The sequence below is a fragment of the Hypanus sabinus genome, chromosome 3 (assembly GCF_030144855.1).
Source record: "Hypanus sabinus isolate sHypSab1 chromosome 3, sHypSab1.hap1, whole genome shotgun sequence".
NCBI lineage: Eukaryota > Metazoa > Chordata > Chondrichthyes > Myliobatiformes > Dasyatidae > Hypanus > Hypanus sabinus.
Genome location: NC_082708.1, coordinates 67,908,118 through 67,928,014, shown reverse-complemented (window position 1 = coordinate 67,928,014; position 19,897 = coordinate 67,908,118). Strand labels below are relative to the sequence as shown.

The 19,897-nt window shown below is 40.0% G+C and overlaps 1 protein-coding gene across 2 annotated transcripts in view; it reads left to right on the top strand.

Annotated features, from left to right (window-relative positions):
* The window catches only part of LOC132391419 (NADPH oxidase 4), a 151,314-nt gene that overhangs the window by 112,928 nt on the left and 18,489 nt on the right, over window positions 1-19,897 (top strand). For both annotated transcript variants that reach the window (XM_059964597.1, XM_059964598.1), the window contains exons 14-16: window positions 10,797-10,916; window positions 15,188-15,296; window positions 16,889-16,957. In XM_059964597.1, the coding sequence (XP_059820580.1) occupies window positions 10,797-10,916; window positions 15,188-15,296; window positions 16,889-16,957 (298 nt within the window). The remainder of the gene's footprint in view (window positions 1-10,796; window positions 10,917-15,187; window positions 15,297-16,888; window positions 16,958-19,897) is intronic.

Genomic DNA, 19,897 nt, shown 5'->3' with positions numbered 1-19,897 from the left:
CTACAGACAAACACGAGGAGCAGGTCCATGCTCCGTGCCACAGTCTTTTGCAATAGTGTGCTGAAAGGCAGAAGCGTAGTAAGTGCACCAGTATTCAAGTGAGATTTGAAGCAGATCGCTGCAGGCCTGTGCTCCCAGTGACTCTACTCGCTAATGTCTAATTGTCAGAGAATAAGATGAATTACCTGCATCTGCTTTTCAACCAGTGAAAGATGAAAGATTCATCCTGACAAAAATGTGGCTCCAGGACACCTTTCTAAACGTGGCCATCCAGCTAGGCCTAACCTCCTTTCAGGCAGATGGAAATGCTGTGATTTCAGGCAAGATCCATGGAGGAGGTTTCTGTGTCTACATCAATAAGAACAGGTGTGTAAATGCCTCAGTAGTACCAGCCTACTGCTCACTGCAGATAGCATTGTTGAGGGTGAAGTGCAAGCCCTTCTGCTTACTGAGGGAGTTAACTGCTATTGTGATTATTGAAGTTTACAGCCTACCACCCCCTCCCTTCCCCCGCTACCCCCCCCCCCCCCCCCCCATTCTATTGCTGTGGAAATGCTGCAGGAGCTCTACGACACCATCTGCTGCCTCAAGGCCACTCACCCTGATGGTGTCTTCATTGTTACTGGTGACTTCAATCATGCTAACTTAAGAACAGTCCTGCCAAAGTTCTACCAGCTTGTCAACTTCTCAACCAGAGGAGAGAAGGCCTGGTTTTTACTAATGTTTGTGGAGCCTAGAAGACTGCCTCCTGCCCTCACCTTGGATATTCAGATCACATATTCATTTTGCTAATTCCTGCCTACAGACCACTGGTTAAATGAATCAAACCAGTTTACGGGGAAAGCAACAGTGCTGCAGAACTGCTTTGAAAGCACAGACTACAGCGCATTCAGGGAGACAGCTACCTACGATCATCAACATTGATGAATGTGCAGGAACATAGGAAACTGAATATGCAGGAACATAGGAAACTGAATTGAGGATGTTACTGTGATTAAACACAACACTGCCAGGGCAAAACAGAAACTATGGCTGACTGCAGAGGTTCATACACTGCTTTGGGATTGAAATTCAGCTTTCAGATTGGAGGGCAGGATGACTCTTGTGGTGAGCAAGAACAATGCTGTCCTGTGCCATCAGGGTGGAAGATCATGAGAGTGCACAGAAAATCCACAGGCATCTTTTGAAGCCAGGGACAGACAGCCTATGTGGCAGGATATACAAATCTGAACTGATTCGAAGTCTATACAGCGTGTCAACAACAATGATGCCTCTCCTCCTGAGGAACAGGCATTCTGTCTGGCCGCAGCTCAGATGAGGAGGCTATTAACTAGGGTAAAAGCTTGCAAAGCTACGGGTCTGGACAGGTGCTGAGGGTGTGCAGCCCAGCTAACAGAGGTCTTAACGGAAATCTTTAATATCAATCTGAAGAAGTCCAATGTCCCTGCAAGCCTCAAGGTGGGTGGCCACCATCATTCTGGTGCTCAAGAGAGCTACAGTAACTGATCTAAATGATTACCACCCAGTGTCTCTGACTTCAACAATCATGAAGTGCTTTGAATGGCTGGTAATGGATCTTATAGCATCCCATCTTCCAGCTATTATTGGACTCTTTCCAGTTCACTTACCGATCACACTATTTCATTGATTATACCATAGCCTCGAATGCAAGGCCAGATTCAACTCAAACCATATCATCAAGTTTGCTGGTATTATAGTGGTTGGCCTCATTAGCAACAATGATGAGTTGGCATACAGGAGGTAGAGTGCGAGAACAACAACCCGAGTCTCAATGTTGTCAAGACAAAAGAGATGATTATGGACTTCAGGAAGACACAAATTGACCACCCTCCATTGCACATCAACTGTTCTACTGTGGGGAGACTGAAAAACACAAAGTTCCTTCATGTGCACAGAATGGACGATCTAACCTGGTTCCACAACATCCCCTCACCAATCAAGAAGGCACAGCAGCATCTACACTTCCTGAGGAGACTGAGGTGTACAAGGCTCTCTGACTTTCTACAGGAGCACCATTGAAAGTTCCTGTCCGGCTGCATCATTGTGTGGTGTGGAAGATGCAAGGCATCAGACTGCAAGACCCTGCAGAGGACAGTAAAAATCTTCTTCCCTCATACAGTACTTAATTACTATCCATTACACTGTTGGTGTAAAGGGCTTCCTTCATCTAGTCAATAGCTTCCTCTCAGTTTTTACTACTGTCTGTCATGTAAGTCCTAGGTAGAGTGTCAGGAATACCGTTGGACTTAGATGTTCAGTAGAACAATTCTTCATTGCTGCCTTTGTAACAATTTTATTTTACCAGTTAGGATTGGTAGCCCTGAGCTGAGCCCCCAAACCTGGAGGACTGGTGACCACTTTTATCTGGCCTCTACTTTTTGACCTTTTTGGCATGGATGACCCTAGCAAGAGCCAAAGCATGAAGCTCTGACTCCAACCAACAAAGCTGCCTATTGAGACACCCAAACCTCCGGACCATGGCGAGGTGTGGCCCTCTTTGAGGTACTTCCCTCATGCCATGAAACTCCTGAAAACCCTGCCACCACCAAGGTCTTGTCACTATGACAGCAAGCCATTTACTGTTTTCCAGTGCTGCACACTACATGCATTTTGAATTATATTTTATTAACTTATTTATGGTAACATTTTGGTTTATGTGCTGTATATGATATGTTTTGTGGGTGTGGGTGCACTGTGGTGTTGAGGAACATTGTTTCATTTGGTTGTATATACGAACAGTCAGGTTGTTTATTCCCCTCCTTAGATGGAGCTTGATTTGCTGGGTTCCTCCAGCATTTTGTGTTTGTGTTACTAGTGCCTGATGTAAGTAATCCAAGGTTTATACAAGAAGGCAGGGATTCCTTTGCTTCTAGATATTGATTTATCCTGCTTTGATGTTTTGAGTTTCAATGTCCATTTCCTCAGTTGGCTAGAGGCAGTGGTGGCACAATCAAGGTGATGGTGACCTTTATCTTGAACGCCAACATTTGCCATGATCTGAATCATGAGATTTGGAAAGCAGTCCACAATTTCCAGGGTCTGCACGTGAACCTTTATTGCGGATTGGCAGTGGAGTGTAAGATTTTTGTGGTCAAACTGACAGTGGCTTCGAATTCGGCTTTTTAATATATGCGGTTGCACATGCTAAGTGCATATGAAAATTACTAAGGTTGAGATAATCTTGTTGCTTTGTTGAAGGTGATTATACAGGTGGTTGAGCAGCTTGCCATTAGTCATATCGATCAGTACCACTGCACTGCAAACATTGGTGAGATGTGGCATTGCAGCATTAAAGATTGAAAATCGTGATAGAGCTATGATGCCCCCTTGAACCCCTGTCTGCACTGGGGTTAGTCTTTCAAGAAACCTTTAACTATAGCCATGGCTTACATACTGTTGTGAAGCAAATGAAAGATGGAGATAATTGCTGTGGGCGTTTGAATTTTAGGAGGGTGCTGTACAGTCCCTCACTTGTGCAAATGGAAGTTTTAAGTGAGGTAGGAAAGGGCTTGAGGTGGTGGTTGATGTTGCTTGCTGCATTTATCTTGAATTTGTTACATTATGAATTTCTCATCTATAGTGCCTCTAGGTGGAAGGAATCCACACTGCATTATGAATAGTAGCTATTTGGCCAGTGGGAGCAAGTGGTGAATGACTTTCCCTGAGACAGACAGCAGGGATTTACAAAGCTGAATTTGAAGATGCTCATGATTACAACATATCTGAGGTCCTTTAATATATTGTGCTTTCCCAGAAGTGGAGGGTGTGCTTGTGGGATTCATGGCTGAAAATTTCTTCCTCAAACACCAACTGTTTGTTCATTTCTGTACATACGACCTGATCTGATGCGTTCATCCGGAAATATGTCTGTGTTATTTCTAATCTGGTCTGTTAGCTGCATTAGTATGGCCTCAGTGCACCGACATTAACAGAAATATTTCTGCAGGAAACCCAACATGAGAACTCTTAATTGACTGCACAAAGATATCTCTTCTTAGACATTACCTTACAGATAACCTATGACCTGGAGTTCACCATATTAGCATTTGGCTTTTCTACCAAGAACATCTAGGAGTGCTCTGATGAGCCTGCTGAGGGAATCTAGGAATAATTAACTGCAAACACAATATGTCTCTGGATTGAAAGATCTTGCCACAAGAGAAAAAAATAAACAATGCTATATGTACTGACAGAGGTTTAGCTGTATAACGTATGGCCAAGGTAATAGATGGAGAGTAAATTGCACAGCAGACTCAGCAGCTGTCTGACAGCACTGACATGCATGGACTCCTCAGCACTGCCAAGCTTACATAAGGCCTAGTATCCAAGCCACATTCCACTGAAAGCCAAAAGAAATGAGTGTATCGCGTACAGAGACCTAGTCACAGTTTGATGAACTCCAAATTGTGCCTCTTATGTTTGACATAAGTGCTCTTGATTTCATCCCAATGTCAATGAACTCTGCATTTTGTGTGAGTCATATTTTCTTGAATAACTTTTTGGTAGGAAGAATTAAACAGAATCAATGACCTTGGTTATATTTTACGTATAAAGACTTCAACAAGCTCTTCTGAGAAATGATGTTTCCTCTGACTGAGGAATCTAGGATCAGAGTGTGCAGCTTTAGAATAAGTGGTGGGTCATTTATCACAAAATAAATTCAATCAGGTAGTGAACCTTTGGAATTCTCTACTGCCTGTGGCTATGGAGGTTCAGTCACCTTATTTATTCAAAACACAGTTTGGTAGATTTCTGGACATTAAGGGTCATGGGGATAGCGGTCAAAATGGCAGAGAGGTAGAAAATAAGCTAAGACCCCCAAAATAGCTGCAAAATAGTAGTGGAAAGGGTGTAATGCAAGAGAGATGGATGATGAAACAAGAAATTGACCTTGATTCAGAGGTAATGTAAGCGGGGATGGCAGAGTTGTTAATGGAAGGTTGTATTCTGAAGGTGTAGTATTACTTACTGAGTTTACAATTAGCCTTATTAGAGCAGTGAAGAAGGTTGAGAATAGAGAAGTCAATGTGGGAGTGATGCAGGTAATTAAAGTGATTGTGACTAAAAGCTGAGGGTCACACTAATGTATTAAAAAAGGTAATTTGCAAAGTGGTAGCCCACTCTGGGTTTAATGTCCGCAGATAGTTCCTAAGATGGAATGTATTCTTCCCTTAGAGCTTTGTTTTGTTTTGTAAGATAAAACTCTTGCCATCTGCAAAAATTCTCTGATGACTCAGCAATAGCTGGGTGTATCAAGGAAGGACGGGAGGATGAATACAGAGCTGTGGTGGAGGAGTTTGTCAAATGGTGCAAGCTGAATCATCTGAAGCTCAACATTAGTAAGACAAGGGAGATGGTGATGGACTTTAGGAAGACTAAGTCTGCTTTGCTCCCTGTTACTACTGATGGTGAGGACGTGGATGTGGTGAGGACCTACTAGTACCTGGGGTGTACCTGGATGACAGACTTGTGTGGAGTACCAACACAGAGGCTATGTATAAGAAGGGCCAGAGTTGCTTCTACTTTCTGAGGACACTGAGGTCCTTCGGAGTATGCAGCCTCTCCTTCACATGTTCTACCAGTCTGTTGTCGCTAGTACAATCTTCTATGCAGTGGTGTGCTAGGGCAATGGCATCAACACGGGTGATGCCAACAGACTCAATAAACTGATTAGAAAGCCTGACTGTGTTATAGGTGTCAAACTGGAGGTTGTGGTAGAACAGAGGAATGATCCTACGGAAGATCCTGGTAATTCAGGACAATGTTTCTCACCCTCTGCATGCCACCTTGGCTGAACAGGGGAGCACTTTTAGTAATAGCCAATTGTAGCACTGCTCCAAAGAGTACTATATGGGGTCATTCTACCCTCAGCCATTAGGAACTATAATGAGTCAACCTATAGCTGGGAAAGTGATGACCCCCCCCCCCCCCCCATGGTAACTTATTTCTTATCCTTTCTACTTCTCTTTTAATACTTATATCTGTGCACTTGTAATGCTACTGTGACACTAATTTCCCTTGGGATCAGTAAAGTGTCTATTTATCTGTCGATCTTACTGTGCTTGTGTCTCCCATATTTAATCTGCCATATTGGTATAATGGGAAAGTGAGGCTGAAAGTCCATTGAAGAAATATTTTGAGAGCTTCTGCCAGAATCTTGAGAAATGGGTATTAATCAGCACAGAAACGGAGACTTTGGTTTTGAGATGGTCACCAAGGCCTCTGTTTTAAAGTGGCAGCATCTGTTTAAAAAATATGTTGTTGCTACATTGATACCAGTCTGACTTAGATGAGTTTGAGTGATTTTATTTTCCCCACCAGCATCAGAAGAATTGGCTTAAAGAAATAGTTTCCCTTTGAATGCTAATTAGCCTATATGCCATTATCATGATGTAATGTACTTACTCTGCAAATTAAAATGAGTGCACTAGGAACTCTCCAGGTTTACTTACAATATTTCTTGCATCATTATTCCTATGGTTGAAAGTGCAAAGTGACTGTTGTGGGTCAGAGTTCCCTTGGCACTGATGTTCAGAATACAAAGTACATCAGTTTAAAGGTTATTTGACATTAAAATTGGTCTGGATACCTCCATTGTTAAAAGGACATGAATTTATTGGTGGGAAGAAATAAAATCACAATGAAAACAGATGAGATATAAACAATACATCTTAGCCTTTGTTAAAACATGTGCAAATAAAGGAAATATTAAAGGAAAACTAAACTAAAATATAAATGCACACTTTTTCAGAATCTATGAGAAGGGGGCATTCATGGAATCTATAAGAAGGGGGCCAGCTTATCATTTCTGAAATGAAGCCATGAGAAATCTCCCCAATATCTTTTCCTTTGAAATTGGAGACAGGTGGTACACTCTCATAAATCATAGGAGCAGAAATCAGCTATTTAGCCTATCGAAACTACTTCACCATTCTATCATGGCTGATTTATTGTCCCTCTCAAATCCATTCTCCAGCTTTTTCCCTGTAATCTTTGACCCCCCTGTTAATCAAGAACCTATTAACTTCTGTCTTCAATATAGCCAATGACTTGGCCTCCGCAGCTGTATGTGGCAATGAATTCCACAGATTCATCACCCTCTAGCTATAGAAATTCCTTCTTACCTCTGTTCTAAAGGGACATATTTGTATTTTGAGACTAGGCTCTGTTCTAGATTCCCCCTCTATTCGAAACACCCACTTCGTCTCGGTCTTTCAATACTGAATAGGTTTCAATGTGATCCCCTTCGTTGTTCTAAACTCCATTGAGAACAGGACCAGAGCCATCAAATGCACCTTGTCTGTAAACCCTTTCATTCCCAAGATAATATTCATGAACCTCCTCTGGACCCTCTCCAATGCCAGCACATACTTTCTTAGCTAAGGGGTCTAGAACTTCTCACAATACTCCCAAGTGTGTTCTGACCAATGCCATATAAAGCCCCAGCATTGCATTCTTCTTTTTATATTCCAGACCTCTCAAAATGAATGCTAACATTACATTTGCCTTCCTTATCACTGACTCAACCTACAAGTTAATCTTTAGGGAATTCTGCACAAGGACTCCCAAATCCCTTTGCACCTCAGATTTCTGAATTTACTCCCCATTTAGGAATAGTCTTTATTCTTAAATGCATGACCCATACATTTGCCTACACAGTATTCCAACTGCCAATTTTTTGCCAGTCTCCTAATCTATCAAAATCCTTCTGCAGACTCCTTTCTTCCTTAATGCTACCTGCCCCTCCAGTTATCTTTGTGTCATCCGCCAATCGGGCTACAAACCATCAGTTCCATCATCTAAATCACTGACATATACCATGAAAAGAAGCAGTCCCAACACGGACCCCTGCAGGACATCACTAGTCACCATCATTCAACCAGAAAAGCCCCCTTTATTCCCATTCTATGACTCCTGTTAGTCAGCCAGTCTTCTATCTATGTTAGTATCTTTTCTGAATTGGCTCTTGTCCAGCACCTTGCCATAGGCCTTCAAGAATCTAGATAAGCAACATTTACTGCCTCTCCTTTGTCTGGGCTGCCAGTTATTTCCTCAAAAAATTCCAACAGAGTTATCAAGCAAGATTTCCTCCCAAGTAAACCATGCTGACTTTGGCCTATTTTATCATGTGCCTCCAAGTACCCTGAAACCTCATCCTTGATAATGGACTCCAGCAGCTTGTCAACCACTGAAGTAGGGCTGTCTGGCCTAAAATTTTGCCTCCCTCCCTTCTTCAAGAATGGAATGCCATTTGCAATTTTCCAGCTATCTAGAACCATTCCAGAATCTAGAGTTTATAGGCATCCGTTAGTCTCAAGAGACCATGGATTTGTGCCTTAGAAAATATCCAGGGTGCCGGCCTGGGCAGGGTTGTATGGGAGACTGGCAGCTGCCTACACTGCAAGTCTCCCCTCTCCACGTCACCAATGTTGACCAAGGGAAGGGCAAGGGCCAGTACAGGTTGGTATCGGTGTCGTTGCAGAGCAATGTGTGGTTAAGTGCTTTGCTGAAGGACACAACATGCTGCCTTAGCTGAGGCTCAAACTAGCAACCTTCAGATCACTAGACCAATGCCTTAACCACTTGGCCACACGCCAATGAATCTAGTGATTAATACCTCCACAATCTCTTCAGCTACCTTTTTCAGAAACCTGGGGTGTAATCCAACTGGTGTAGTCAACTTATCTACCAGCAGACCTTCCAGCTTCCCAAGCATCTTCCCCTTAGTAATAGCAACTATACTCACTTCTGCCCTCGACACTCAAATTTCTGGCATAGTACTGGTGTCTTCTACAGTGTAGTACAGTGTAACACTCTAGTGTTATTTCCAGTGGTTCAATATATACTCTCACCACTCTTTTACTCATAATAACTGAAAAAAAAATTTTGGTATCTTCTTTTTTATTACTGACTAGCTCACTTTCATATTTCATCTTTTCTCTCCTGATTAATCTCTTAGTTGGTATCTATTGGTTTTTCAAAGCTTCCTAATCCTGTAGCTCTATTAAAGGGGAAGAACCAGTCTTTGTTGTGTCCTTGGACAATAACAGCATTTCCTGATGTTCTGTCTCATGCCTCAGGGTTCAAGTAAAATTCAAGTGTTCTAAAACAGGCATTGCTTCCATTATATATGTTACTGAGGGGCTGAAATAGATACACATTCACCTACTTGGAAAGTAGTGCAAAGTTGTTAATTTCTTTGGTTGTTTCTTCTGCAGTGGATGTTCACTGGACATTTTTAGCACTGTGGGCTGGAAACAGTAACCATTTTGAAAAGGTCTCTTAAAACAATGTTTTGTGAGTGATCAGGCTGGTTTTGGTAAGTGTCACCAGCAGTGGAATATTTGTTCAGAAAGAGACTACTAGGCCTTAAACACAAAACTCTAACCTACCGACTCTCACAGCAGTCTCGACAGTACTTTCCTGTCACGAACTAAAATGTCATTCTTTTTTCTTAGTTCTTCTGTCTCTGCCACATCTGTTCCTGGGATGAGGATGTTCTTTCCAGAACATCAGAGATGTCGTCCTCCTTAAAAGAACAGGATTTACCATCCTCTACCATTGATGCTGCCCTCACCCACATCTTCTCCATTTCCTAAAACATCCATGCTCACCCCATTTTCCTGCCATCTTAACAGAGATAGAGGTCCTCTTGTCCTTCCACCCCTTGAGCCTTCACATGCAGCACACCATTCTCCATAACTTCTGCATCTTAATAGGATCCTATCACCAAATACCACCCCTCCACTCTCCACTTTCTACAGAGATCACTCTCTCCATGATTGCGAAGTCCATTCATCCCTCCCCACTAATCTGCATCTAGGCACTTATCCCAGCTACTGGAAGAAGTACTACACTTACCCATTTACCTCTTCCCTCACATCCATTCAGTGCTGTAAACAGTCCTTCCAGGTGAGGCAACGCATTGGCTGCAAGTCTGTCAGTGTACTGTATCTGGTGCTCCTGATGTGACTTTGTCTATATTGGTGATGCATGATGTAGACTGGGGCACTGCTTTGTTGAGCAACTTCTCTTTTTTCGCAACAATCAGGATTTCCCAGTGGCCACCATTTTGACATGTCAGTCCTTGGCCTCCTCTTCTATGATGAGGCCACTCTTATGATGGAGAAGCAACACCTCATATTCCACCTGGGTAGCCTTCAACCTGATGGCATGAACATTGATATCTCCTTTTGGTATTTTTTCTTTTCCCCTCCCCTTCCCTCTTCTTCAATTCCCCAGTCTGCCCTCTTACGTCTTCTCACCTGTAGATCCCTCCTTCTTCCCTTTCTCCCATGGTCTGTTCTCCTCTCCTGTCAGATTCCTTCTTCACCCCTTTACTTTTTCCATCTCTCACCTCCTAACTGTTCACATCATTCTCCCACCCACTTTTCTTCCCCCTCACCTATCACCTACTAGCTCGTCCCCCTTCCCCTCCTCCACCTTCTTATTCTGGCATCTTCCCCCTTCCTTTCACTCATGATGAAAGTTCTTGGCCCAAAATGTTAGAAGTTTATTCCTTTACATAGATGCTGCCTGACCTGCTGAGTTCCTTCAACATTTTGTGTGTTGCTCATGTTTTAAATAAAATCTTTTGGGAAGTACCATTAGTTTTAATCAGCCACACTTTAACATTTTTGAAATTAACTTAGTTACTGATACACCCATCGTATTGTCTTTTATTTGGATTAAAAGCTAATCCACTTCAGCATCCTGTTGTATTTATAACTAATGATTTTATATAGAGAACAAATGATTTGGTTTTGTTTTAACAGATTATATATTGATGGTCCATTTGGAAGTCCATCAGAGGAAGTCTTCAACTATGAGGTTAGCCTTTGTGTGGCCGGTGGTATTGGAGTGACCCCTTTTGCTTCAGTACTAAATACACTACTGTACGTGCATTTTCTTTTTGTCCAACAATTTTGTTCATGTATTCATGAGTAATAAAGGACTTTGACAATAACCTCATTGCCAAATGAGAAAACAAATTACATATTGAATTGTCATTTGAATGTGTCTAAAGAGCAACATTCTTATTTAAAGCACAGATATTATTTATTGTTCTTGCATTTGCCTTTCCACCTTGTGGATTATAAGTATAATGAAGTCTGGAATTCTTCTTACTTCATTAGGAGATGGCTTTCTTTCATATTTTTACAATGAATACTATTTAGTTATGAAATTTTCTTTATAATCTAAGAACTGCAATTTTAAACACTGCTATAGAAAACTGAATAGTCACTTATCTTCTGAATTCTTCAGATTCAGATTACAAGTGCAGTGGCCTTGTTGAATGTTAAACTAGAAATAGAAATTAGTGGCATATATTTGACTAAGTTATAATTGGATATCCCAGAATCTTAAAAGTCTTTACACTCCAATTGACTAATTGTCAGCCTACAGGCAGTCTTATCTACTTAATTTCAAAATATCCTTCAACTTATGGACTTGGTTGCCCTGTATTCCTGAAGCAAAGTCTCCTGGGCAGAATTTTATGCAATATGTAGAATGCTTTATGCGAAATAAATCTGCTGAATCCTGTCGAATGCATTGCTAAACCAATCCAGTTATTAAATCCAGTAATTAACATAAAAGGAATGGCCTTAGTCAAAATGTTCAGTATAATGCATATTATTGAAATAAGAGTAAAGGCAGCTTCATTCCAACTTAGGTATATTATCCACTGCCTATTGGTGAAGTTGACGTATTTCTTTCTGTCCAAGATGAGTCCAAACCCCAAGAAAAAGTTTTACTTTTTACATATTTTGCATTCTTCCTTTTTTCTAAACTCATAATAAAGTACTTATTAGGATAAATAAAATGTAAGCCCTTCAAATTTGGTTAGAAGGTCATCAGCTGTCACAGATATAAAATAATGGGAATAAATTTCAGATATGAAAATGGGGGATTTTTTTTGCACAGTGAATACAATAGTGTACATACTGTATCTCGGCTGAGGTGGTGGAAGCACATCTAGTAGCCCCATTTTCTAAAGCAAATTGGATATACTTAATAGTGGAAAATTTGCAGTAGTCATTCATTGTATCTGTCATCTCTTTGGAAGAATTGAATAGAGTCCATAAACGAAGCAATTAAAAATGTTTATGGAAGTGTGTTATTGGGTTGTATTTTGAAGTAAGCAACAATGACCTAGGCTGCAAGTTTAATATGTACCTCTCTTTTGTCAAGGTTTCTCTTAGCTGATACTAAAGTCAACATCATAAATGATGGCTTTTGCTCACCATATAATAAAGGAGTTTTGAATATCAGGCAGAAAGGTCATTTGGCCATGGAGTTTTATCACAGGATGTACAAGATATAAAACCAAAGTGATGTCTATATGAAAATCTTAGTGAGAACATTGTGAACTGTTTTGGCCCCACAGTAGATTCAGATAGGGTAATGAGTGTTTAGACAAGGCACTATGCAGATTCACTGAAACACCTCTTAGAGATAAAAATGTCAAGAAAGGTGTGAAAACTTGGGGTTTTACTTAGTACAATACAGATCATAAACAATAAAATGCAAGTGTTTAAAATTATGATGAACCAGGATAGGTTTAATATTGTTAAGCCGGTTGAATGATTATTTTGAATTATTAACATTATATTATAATATTAAGCTTAAACCTATATCTGGTTTAAACATTATTATAACTAGCTGAGGTTTGATAGAATATTATGCAGTATTTTTTCAACTTTACTGCTAGGATTAGATTGCAAAGATACTTGGCTTGATCGGTATTAACATATACATTTATAACTGCTAACAGAGTAGGCAATTGAGTAGCTAGGATGAACATTGATCAACATATTTAAAAGGTTCTGCTGAGGTAAAGCAATGTCAAATATAAAAATATTTAACATATATAATCTTTATAGAATTGGATTTATTAATAAAATAATATGATGTTGCAATATGACTTTTAACCAGTTATATTGCCATGGATTATTTAAGGAATCCTTTAAAAATAATCAGAACCAAATGTAAAGGGTATATTAGCAAATGAAATAAAAGATACTGCACAACACAGACAAAATGCTGGAGGAACTTGACAGGCCAGGGAGCATCTATAGAAAGGAGTGTAGTTGACGTTTCAGGCCGAGACCCTTCCCTAGTCCTGAGCAAGGGTCTCTGCCTGAAACATTGATTATATTCCTTTCCATAGATGCCGCCTGGCCTGCTGAATTCCTCCAGCATTTAGTCTGTGCTGCTCAGATTTCCAGCATCTGCAGATGTTCTCATGTTTGTGACAGGATATACTGCACTATCAACTTAGGCAATGGTGACCCTTCATGTAGGTAATTAATCAGGTTTTAAATTTTGTTTACTAGGTTAAGTGTCACTTCTCATAGGAAAGAGTAAAAAAATGGAACAAAACAATTTGAATTATTCTTGCACACTTCTTTGCAAGTGGTTAGAAAGTTTGATCAAAATCTAGGAACTAATTCCCAGAAACAGAATTAAGGGTGTGTGAGAAATATCAGAAGTATGAGAGGAGAAAAACATAGCTCCATACAGAGTTTTAAATATGACATAAAGAATTTAAACAAATACTTAAAGTGAAAAGGAAAATATTTCATAGAGAATTCTGAAAACATTGAATAGAGATTGAATTGGAGTGTTGCATAAAAAGGTGGGTAGGAATAAGTATCCTGTTTTCATAAATCCTACCAAAAAAAATATCGTACCTGACTTAAAAAGGAACAAATAAGCACATAATCCCAGTAATTTCCAACAATAACATGCAAATGGGAAATAAATAAATTTTTAGTGCTTAGAACAAAGGGACACAAATCACAAAAGTTGTTCTGCAGCTGGAACAGGTTATTAAGAAGGCAAGTGGAATGTTGGCCTTCATTGCTGTAGGGAGTGGTGTAACTTTACAGGTGAGACTGCACCTGTAGTATTGCATGCAGTTCTGGTCTCCTTACTTGAGGAAAGATATACCAGCTTTAGAGGCGGTTAAGAGGAGAATCACCAGGTTGGATCCTGATATTAAGGGGTTATCCTATCAGGAGAAACTGAGTCATCTGTGACTATATTGTAATTCAGAAGAATTAGGGTAGATCTTATAAATAGAAATATGAAAGGGATAGATATGATAGAGACAGGAAAGTTGCTTCCACTAGTAGGTGAAACGAGAACTAGAGGCACCAGTTTCTCTTTATCTCCGACCTAAGTCTATTCCCTTTATCCATTTATTGTATTCCCTTGTCATGCTTGTATCAGTCCCTATTGAAAGCCATCATTAAAATCAGTTAACAACCTTTTAAGATTTGGGGGAATAGACTTAGGGCGGATATGAAGAGAAACTGTTTTTCTAGAGAGTAGTGAATCTGTGGAATTCTCTGCCCAGGGAAGCATTTAAGACACAGTTAGAAAGGTTTTTGCTTTGCAGGAAATTAAAGTTTATGGGAAAAGGCAGGTAGGTAGAGGTGAGTCCATGGCCAGATCAGCCATGACCTTATGGAGTGGCAGAGTAGGCTCAATAGGCCAGATGACTCTTATTTTATGTGTTATTATAAACAAAGTATCATTTTTTGGTACTTGGTTATTGACTAATAAGCTCATTTTAACTTTTTTCATGCAGTTAATCTCTTTATGCAGTCAATCTCTCTATATTCATCTGCCATGTCAGCAAATATGGAGCCTCTACCCATCTGTGTAAGGTTGAAATTGTTTAAATTGATTAACCTTACTCTAAAAAAAAATCCCCATAAACTTGCTAAACTCCTTTGGGCTCAGGAAAGTGGATAATGAATACTAATTGTAATTTTAACATAATTGGCAAAGGAAGTTAATCCAATTATTTTTCTGCCACATTTTAATTTAGAATACATTAGCTGAAAGGTTGTTAATGGATTCAATGATGGCTTTCAATAGAGACTGATGCAAGCATGACAAGGGAATACAATAAATGGATAAGGGGAAATAAAACAAGTGAGTGTACATAATTTGATATTTTATCAAAGGGTATGAGAAGTCTGGTAGGCTGAACGTGCATCTCTTATGCTTTAAGATTTAATGAAATGTAGGATACTTGTGTTCATGCTTTCAGCTGTTGGGTTGCATTTTGGATATTCCTGATCGCTAGACTATTGGAAACCATTTGAAATGTTGTTGATGGTGCAAATTTTATCAATTTTGTTCCATCTCCCAGAGTTGATTGGAAGCAATACAAGCTCAGACGGCTTTACTTCATTTGGGTGTGCAAGGAAATTCAGTCCTTTCTCTGGTTTGCAGATCTGTTGTGCCTTTTACATGACAAGGTAAGAATAGATGTCAGGTGAGCCACAGATACAGTATGTTTCTTTGTAACGTACCTCTGTAAAATCAATGGTGTGAGAACAAGAATAGTTGTCAAAGACTTCAGTTGACACCAGATGTAAGTCCTTAGGAAGCAGTGAGCAACACATGCAGAAAACCAGAAATAAGATCAGAAAATGAAAGAAATATTCAGCAGATCAGGCAGCATCAATACAGAAACATCTTAGGTTGGTGACATTGCAAGAACAGTGAAAATTTAGGGAATGGGCATTTGGTATGTTTAGTTTCAACAAGTTGCCTAAACCAAAATAAAATAAAAACCAGGACCTATCTAACTTGTTTACTCAGTTTATGTTATATAAATATTGGTTAGATTTCAGGGCTTTAATGACTAGTAATATAGATATTTCCTCCATTGTTGATTGGATTTCTGTAGGGGTTTTATATATTAGTTGGAAAAGATGAAAATATCATAAAACAATCATAATTTCATATTTTGTTTGATTTTACCTTTGTGTATTCAGTTAAACAGTTATTTTAAAAAGTAGATTATTCCATTACGAGTGACACAGTAAGTGTTTATGTTACACAGCTGCAATAACCTGGCTTAAATCCTGACCCCTTGTACTCTGTGTAGCGTTTGAATGTTCTCCCTGTGGCTTTTGGGTTTCCCCTAGGTCTTCCAGTTTTTTTCACAACCTAAACATATGCTGTTCTTTTGGTTAATTGACAGCAGGAGAATCAGATAGGTTTGTTGGCATATAAAAGGCATTGGGAAATTAAGTAGAAGAATGGGACTGGCAAAAGTGCTCTGAAAGCCGGCCTGTCTCAACAAGCTGAATGGCCTCCATTTATATCATTAGGAAATATAAGGAATAAAACATGAGGAAATATAATCATTTTACTCCTGCAATAAATCCAACCTGTCAACAAATACAAGTTAGAGGAAATCTTGTTCAGTGTAACCATAAGGAATTAGCTAAGGGTTTGCTTATAGCCCTTATGAAAGATCATGATATAAATTCATGCTGAAATAATAGCCACCAGTCTCAAGCAGTGACAGGGAAATTGGCTGAAGGAGCCTGAGCCCAGTTTATGGCACAGCAGAGGCACAGTGGAAAGGCAACATATTTTTCACAAATAGTTCTTTTGATATTCATTGCTAGACCTCAAGACCTTATCTAATTATTCATAAACATTTTTGCTGGGTAAAATGAATCAAAATGCTGAATCAGTGTGCTGACAGAGGGGTTTAGGGTCACCGAATGATGTTAGTGGTGGCTTGAGTAATCTTGCTCTTGGAGGATGAATTCTCATCCATCAGCTAAGGAATCTGGCTGCAGGACCGACCAACCCACTGGCAGAGCTGCAGGGCATCACAATCTATTGTTGGGCATTTGAAGATTCTCCGATACTTTTTAATGGGCAGTTTGGGGATTTGGGCTGCAGCACAACTGCATTGATTTTTATTATTTAGCATTCTGAGGTGCCACTGAGGACCTTAGTGTTTTTCCAGGTTATTAAGCTAAACCTGCTTAAAAGGAAACAGATTTGCTGAGACATTTCTTAATACTTGATATTTTTCTATTTCTAGCTATGGCAGGAGAACCGTCCAGACTACTTGAATATCCAGCTGTATCTTAGTCAAACAGATGGATTGCAGGTAATTTACAGTTGTTAGCTTTTGCATGTCTATATCATTCTGATTAGTCCCATTGTATTATTCCTCAACCTTTTCCCTTCTGTAGGAAATCAATATAAATTAATCATCTTTGATTTTAATGGATTTATAATTTTTTTAATTATCATAAATTCATTTCTATTTTCAATCAATTATTTGTTTTTTTATATTCACTACCTCTACTGAGAATTGACTGCTCTTGTTGCAGGTCAAGGCGAAATACCATTTTTTGCTTTAAAAGATTATAGAGTTAGAAAATAACTAACTCATAGTTTTAAGGGAGTTTTCTTCTCTGTGTGATATCATAAGAAAAGAGTTTTTCCTGTTGTCTGGGTGTTCTTGAGTTAGGTGTGGAGACAGGTTGTGAGAATTATTTTGCCTGTCATTTTCACTCTGAGCATGTTAGAGGCCATTGCTTGTCAGTGCCAAAAAATGAGTTTGTTAAATTTTGATTGAAGCACCAGGTCTTGTATTCATTAAGCCCCTCTCCACCCAATCCTCCTTCCCACTCTAAGTAGCTGCAGTTGTTTGTTGTTATTCTGAGTGGAAGTTTCTGCTCAGAAGCAATTCCTAATGGAAGTGATATCAGATTAATCTCAAAAGTACTTTCTTCATCTTTGCATTCTTTAAAGTTTTTAAATATTTTTGGCCCTAGTGCAGATAATCTCAGACACCACTGATCACATTCTGGCAATTTGAATGCCTTTTGTTTTGAGCTTACTATTTAACTGCATCTCATTGAAATTTACCAACAGTTCTTTAAACTGCAAATATCTTTTATCAAATTTGTTTTCTCCCTTGAAAATGGATACTTGCTTTCTTTCTAACCAACTGGAGACATTCGGTCATTACATCCTCAATTACAGACTGATAATTTATGACAACAGATGTTAGCTTTTAGTTTTTCTCTCATAAGTAGTGGAGTGACAGACTTTTCCAATCTGAAGGAATGGTTTGAAAATCTATGAAACTCTAAACAATTATAGCAAAAACATCTGCCTTGTTTTTGCATACTTATTTTTAAAACCCTGGGAATGGATCATCTGGACTTTGTGGTGAGCATCTTATTCTAAACAATTATTTTATTGACACAAGTTTATGTTAATCTGCATTTATGTTTCAATATTAGGTTCCTTAGGACATCTGGCATGCTACATCTGCTTCTATTGTAAATATTTTCACAATTCAGTACTTATCCAATGTTTCTGCTGAGTCCCTAATTTCGGTTGCAGAAACTGTACCTGTTTGCAAAGGGTTCACTTTGCTCCTGCTTTCTCTTTCTATCCTTATAAACGATAGATTGCACTGATTCTAAGCACCTTTGCTAGTTTCATTTCATAGTCCTTTGTTATACCTTGTATTATCTATTTCTTTGTCTTCCATTCTACTATACATTTCACACCATGCTACGATCTATTCCAGATTTTTGAATGCCTTTTTCATATGCTTTTACTTTTAGTTTTTTGGTCTGGCATCTGTGGGGATTAAGGGGTGTTAACCTGAAATTATTAACCTGCTCAGTTAAGGAAAAATACCAGAGACACGAAATTACCTCTGAAACGGTTTTTATTCAGAGAGGAGTTCGCAGCCCCACGCACTTCGGGCATAAGGTAGCCAACTCCCAATTTGTCGGTTTACAAAGGTCATACTTATACCCAAAAGCAGGGTACTACGTTCGCAAATATGGTTACCGATTCAAATTCATCAATTGATTGGCTATCGCATAGCTAAGCACGCAAAATACTCGGAATAAGCATAGACACAAGCGTAATACTTGGAATGGGTATGGATGCAAGCAAAACACTCGAAATAGGTATATAGCTCAAAATACTTTGCCGAACACATTGTCTTGTGGTCGCAAGGTTCCTCTTCTTTGTGGTTGCCACATGCTGTCTGGTATCTTATTTTAGCTACCTCTTCCCTGTCCTCCTACACTTCCCCAATGACGTATCCTCTCCCTAGTCCTGTCTACATATTTTACTACACTTACCTCTCACCCACCCCTTCTACACGTACCCCTTACCCTCTTCACATTCTCATTCCCTCCTGTGATCATGAAATGGTCACTCATCAATATCATGAAAATCCTCTGGTGCAGGTTCGAGGAGTTCGGTGGCCTCAACGGTTTCCCATACTACCATCAGTGGCTTAGCCGGCAGCAGGTCCCCTAACGAGGCCATCATGCGGTTCAGAACACATCTGACAATGGCGATACAGACAAAAATCCCTATAATGGCCATCAACGCATAGATAGCCCCTTTGATCAACCAGTCCCTCCATGCTCTTAGTCCCCAGTCCCCCCATCCTGCCCAACCTTTTCCTTCCTTAATGGATCCTAACTGTTCATCTATTTTGGTCATATACCGCGTTATGTTGGCAGTAGCATCGTCTAGCCCCATTATGCACTTGTCCTTTACGAAAGCACAGAGCCCTCCCTCCCTGGCGAGGAGGTAATCAAGTGCATAACGGTTTTGCATGGAGAAGAGCCGCAGTTGGTTAAGGCTGTCAGTTATGAGTCTTAATACTCCCCAGGTGGCATTCTCGAGGCTCATGAGACCACAGGCCAGATAGTTCCGATTGTGGGCCGCCATAGTGGCTCCTGATGCTCCCAAAGAGAAAAAGCCAGCTGCCCCGTATCTGGCCACCTGACCTGCGGTTAGGGTGGTCAGGACTTGGTAATCTGCACAAAATTCTTGGGAGACCTCTCTCTTGTACCTCCCAGGTGGGCGGCATGAGGGACCCCAAGTCCCAGGGCAAGGGACCGTGGTGGGGGAGGAAGGTGCCATAGGCCACCGAGGAAGGGTATGGGTACTCCAGGAAGTTGGTGGCAATGCTGTTATAGAAGAAAAAATACCCCGGGAGTGTATACATGGTCTCAGTGCAACCCTGACCCTTTAGGTGTATGGCATCACTCCATTCTCC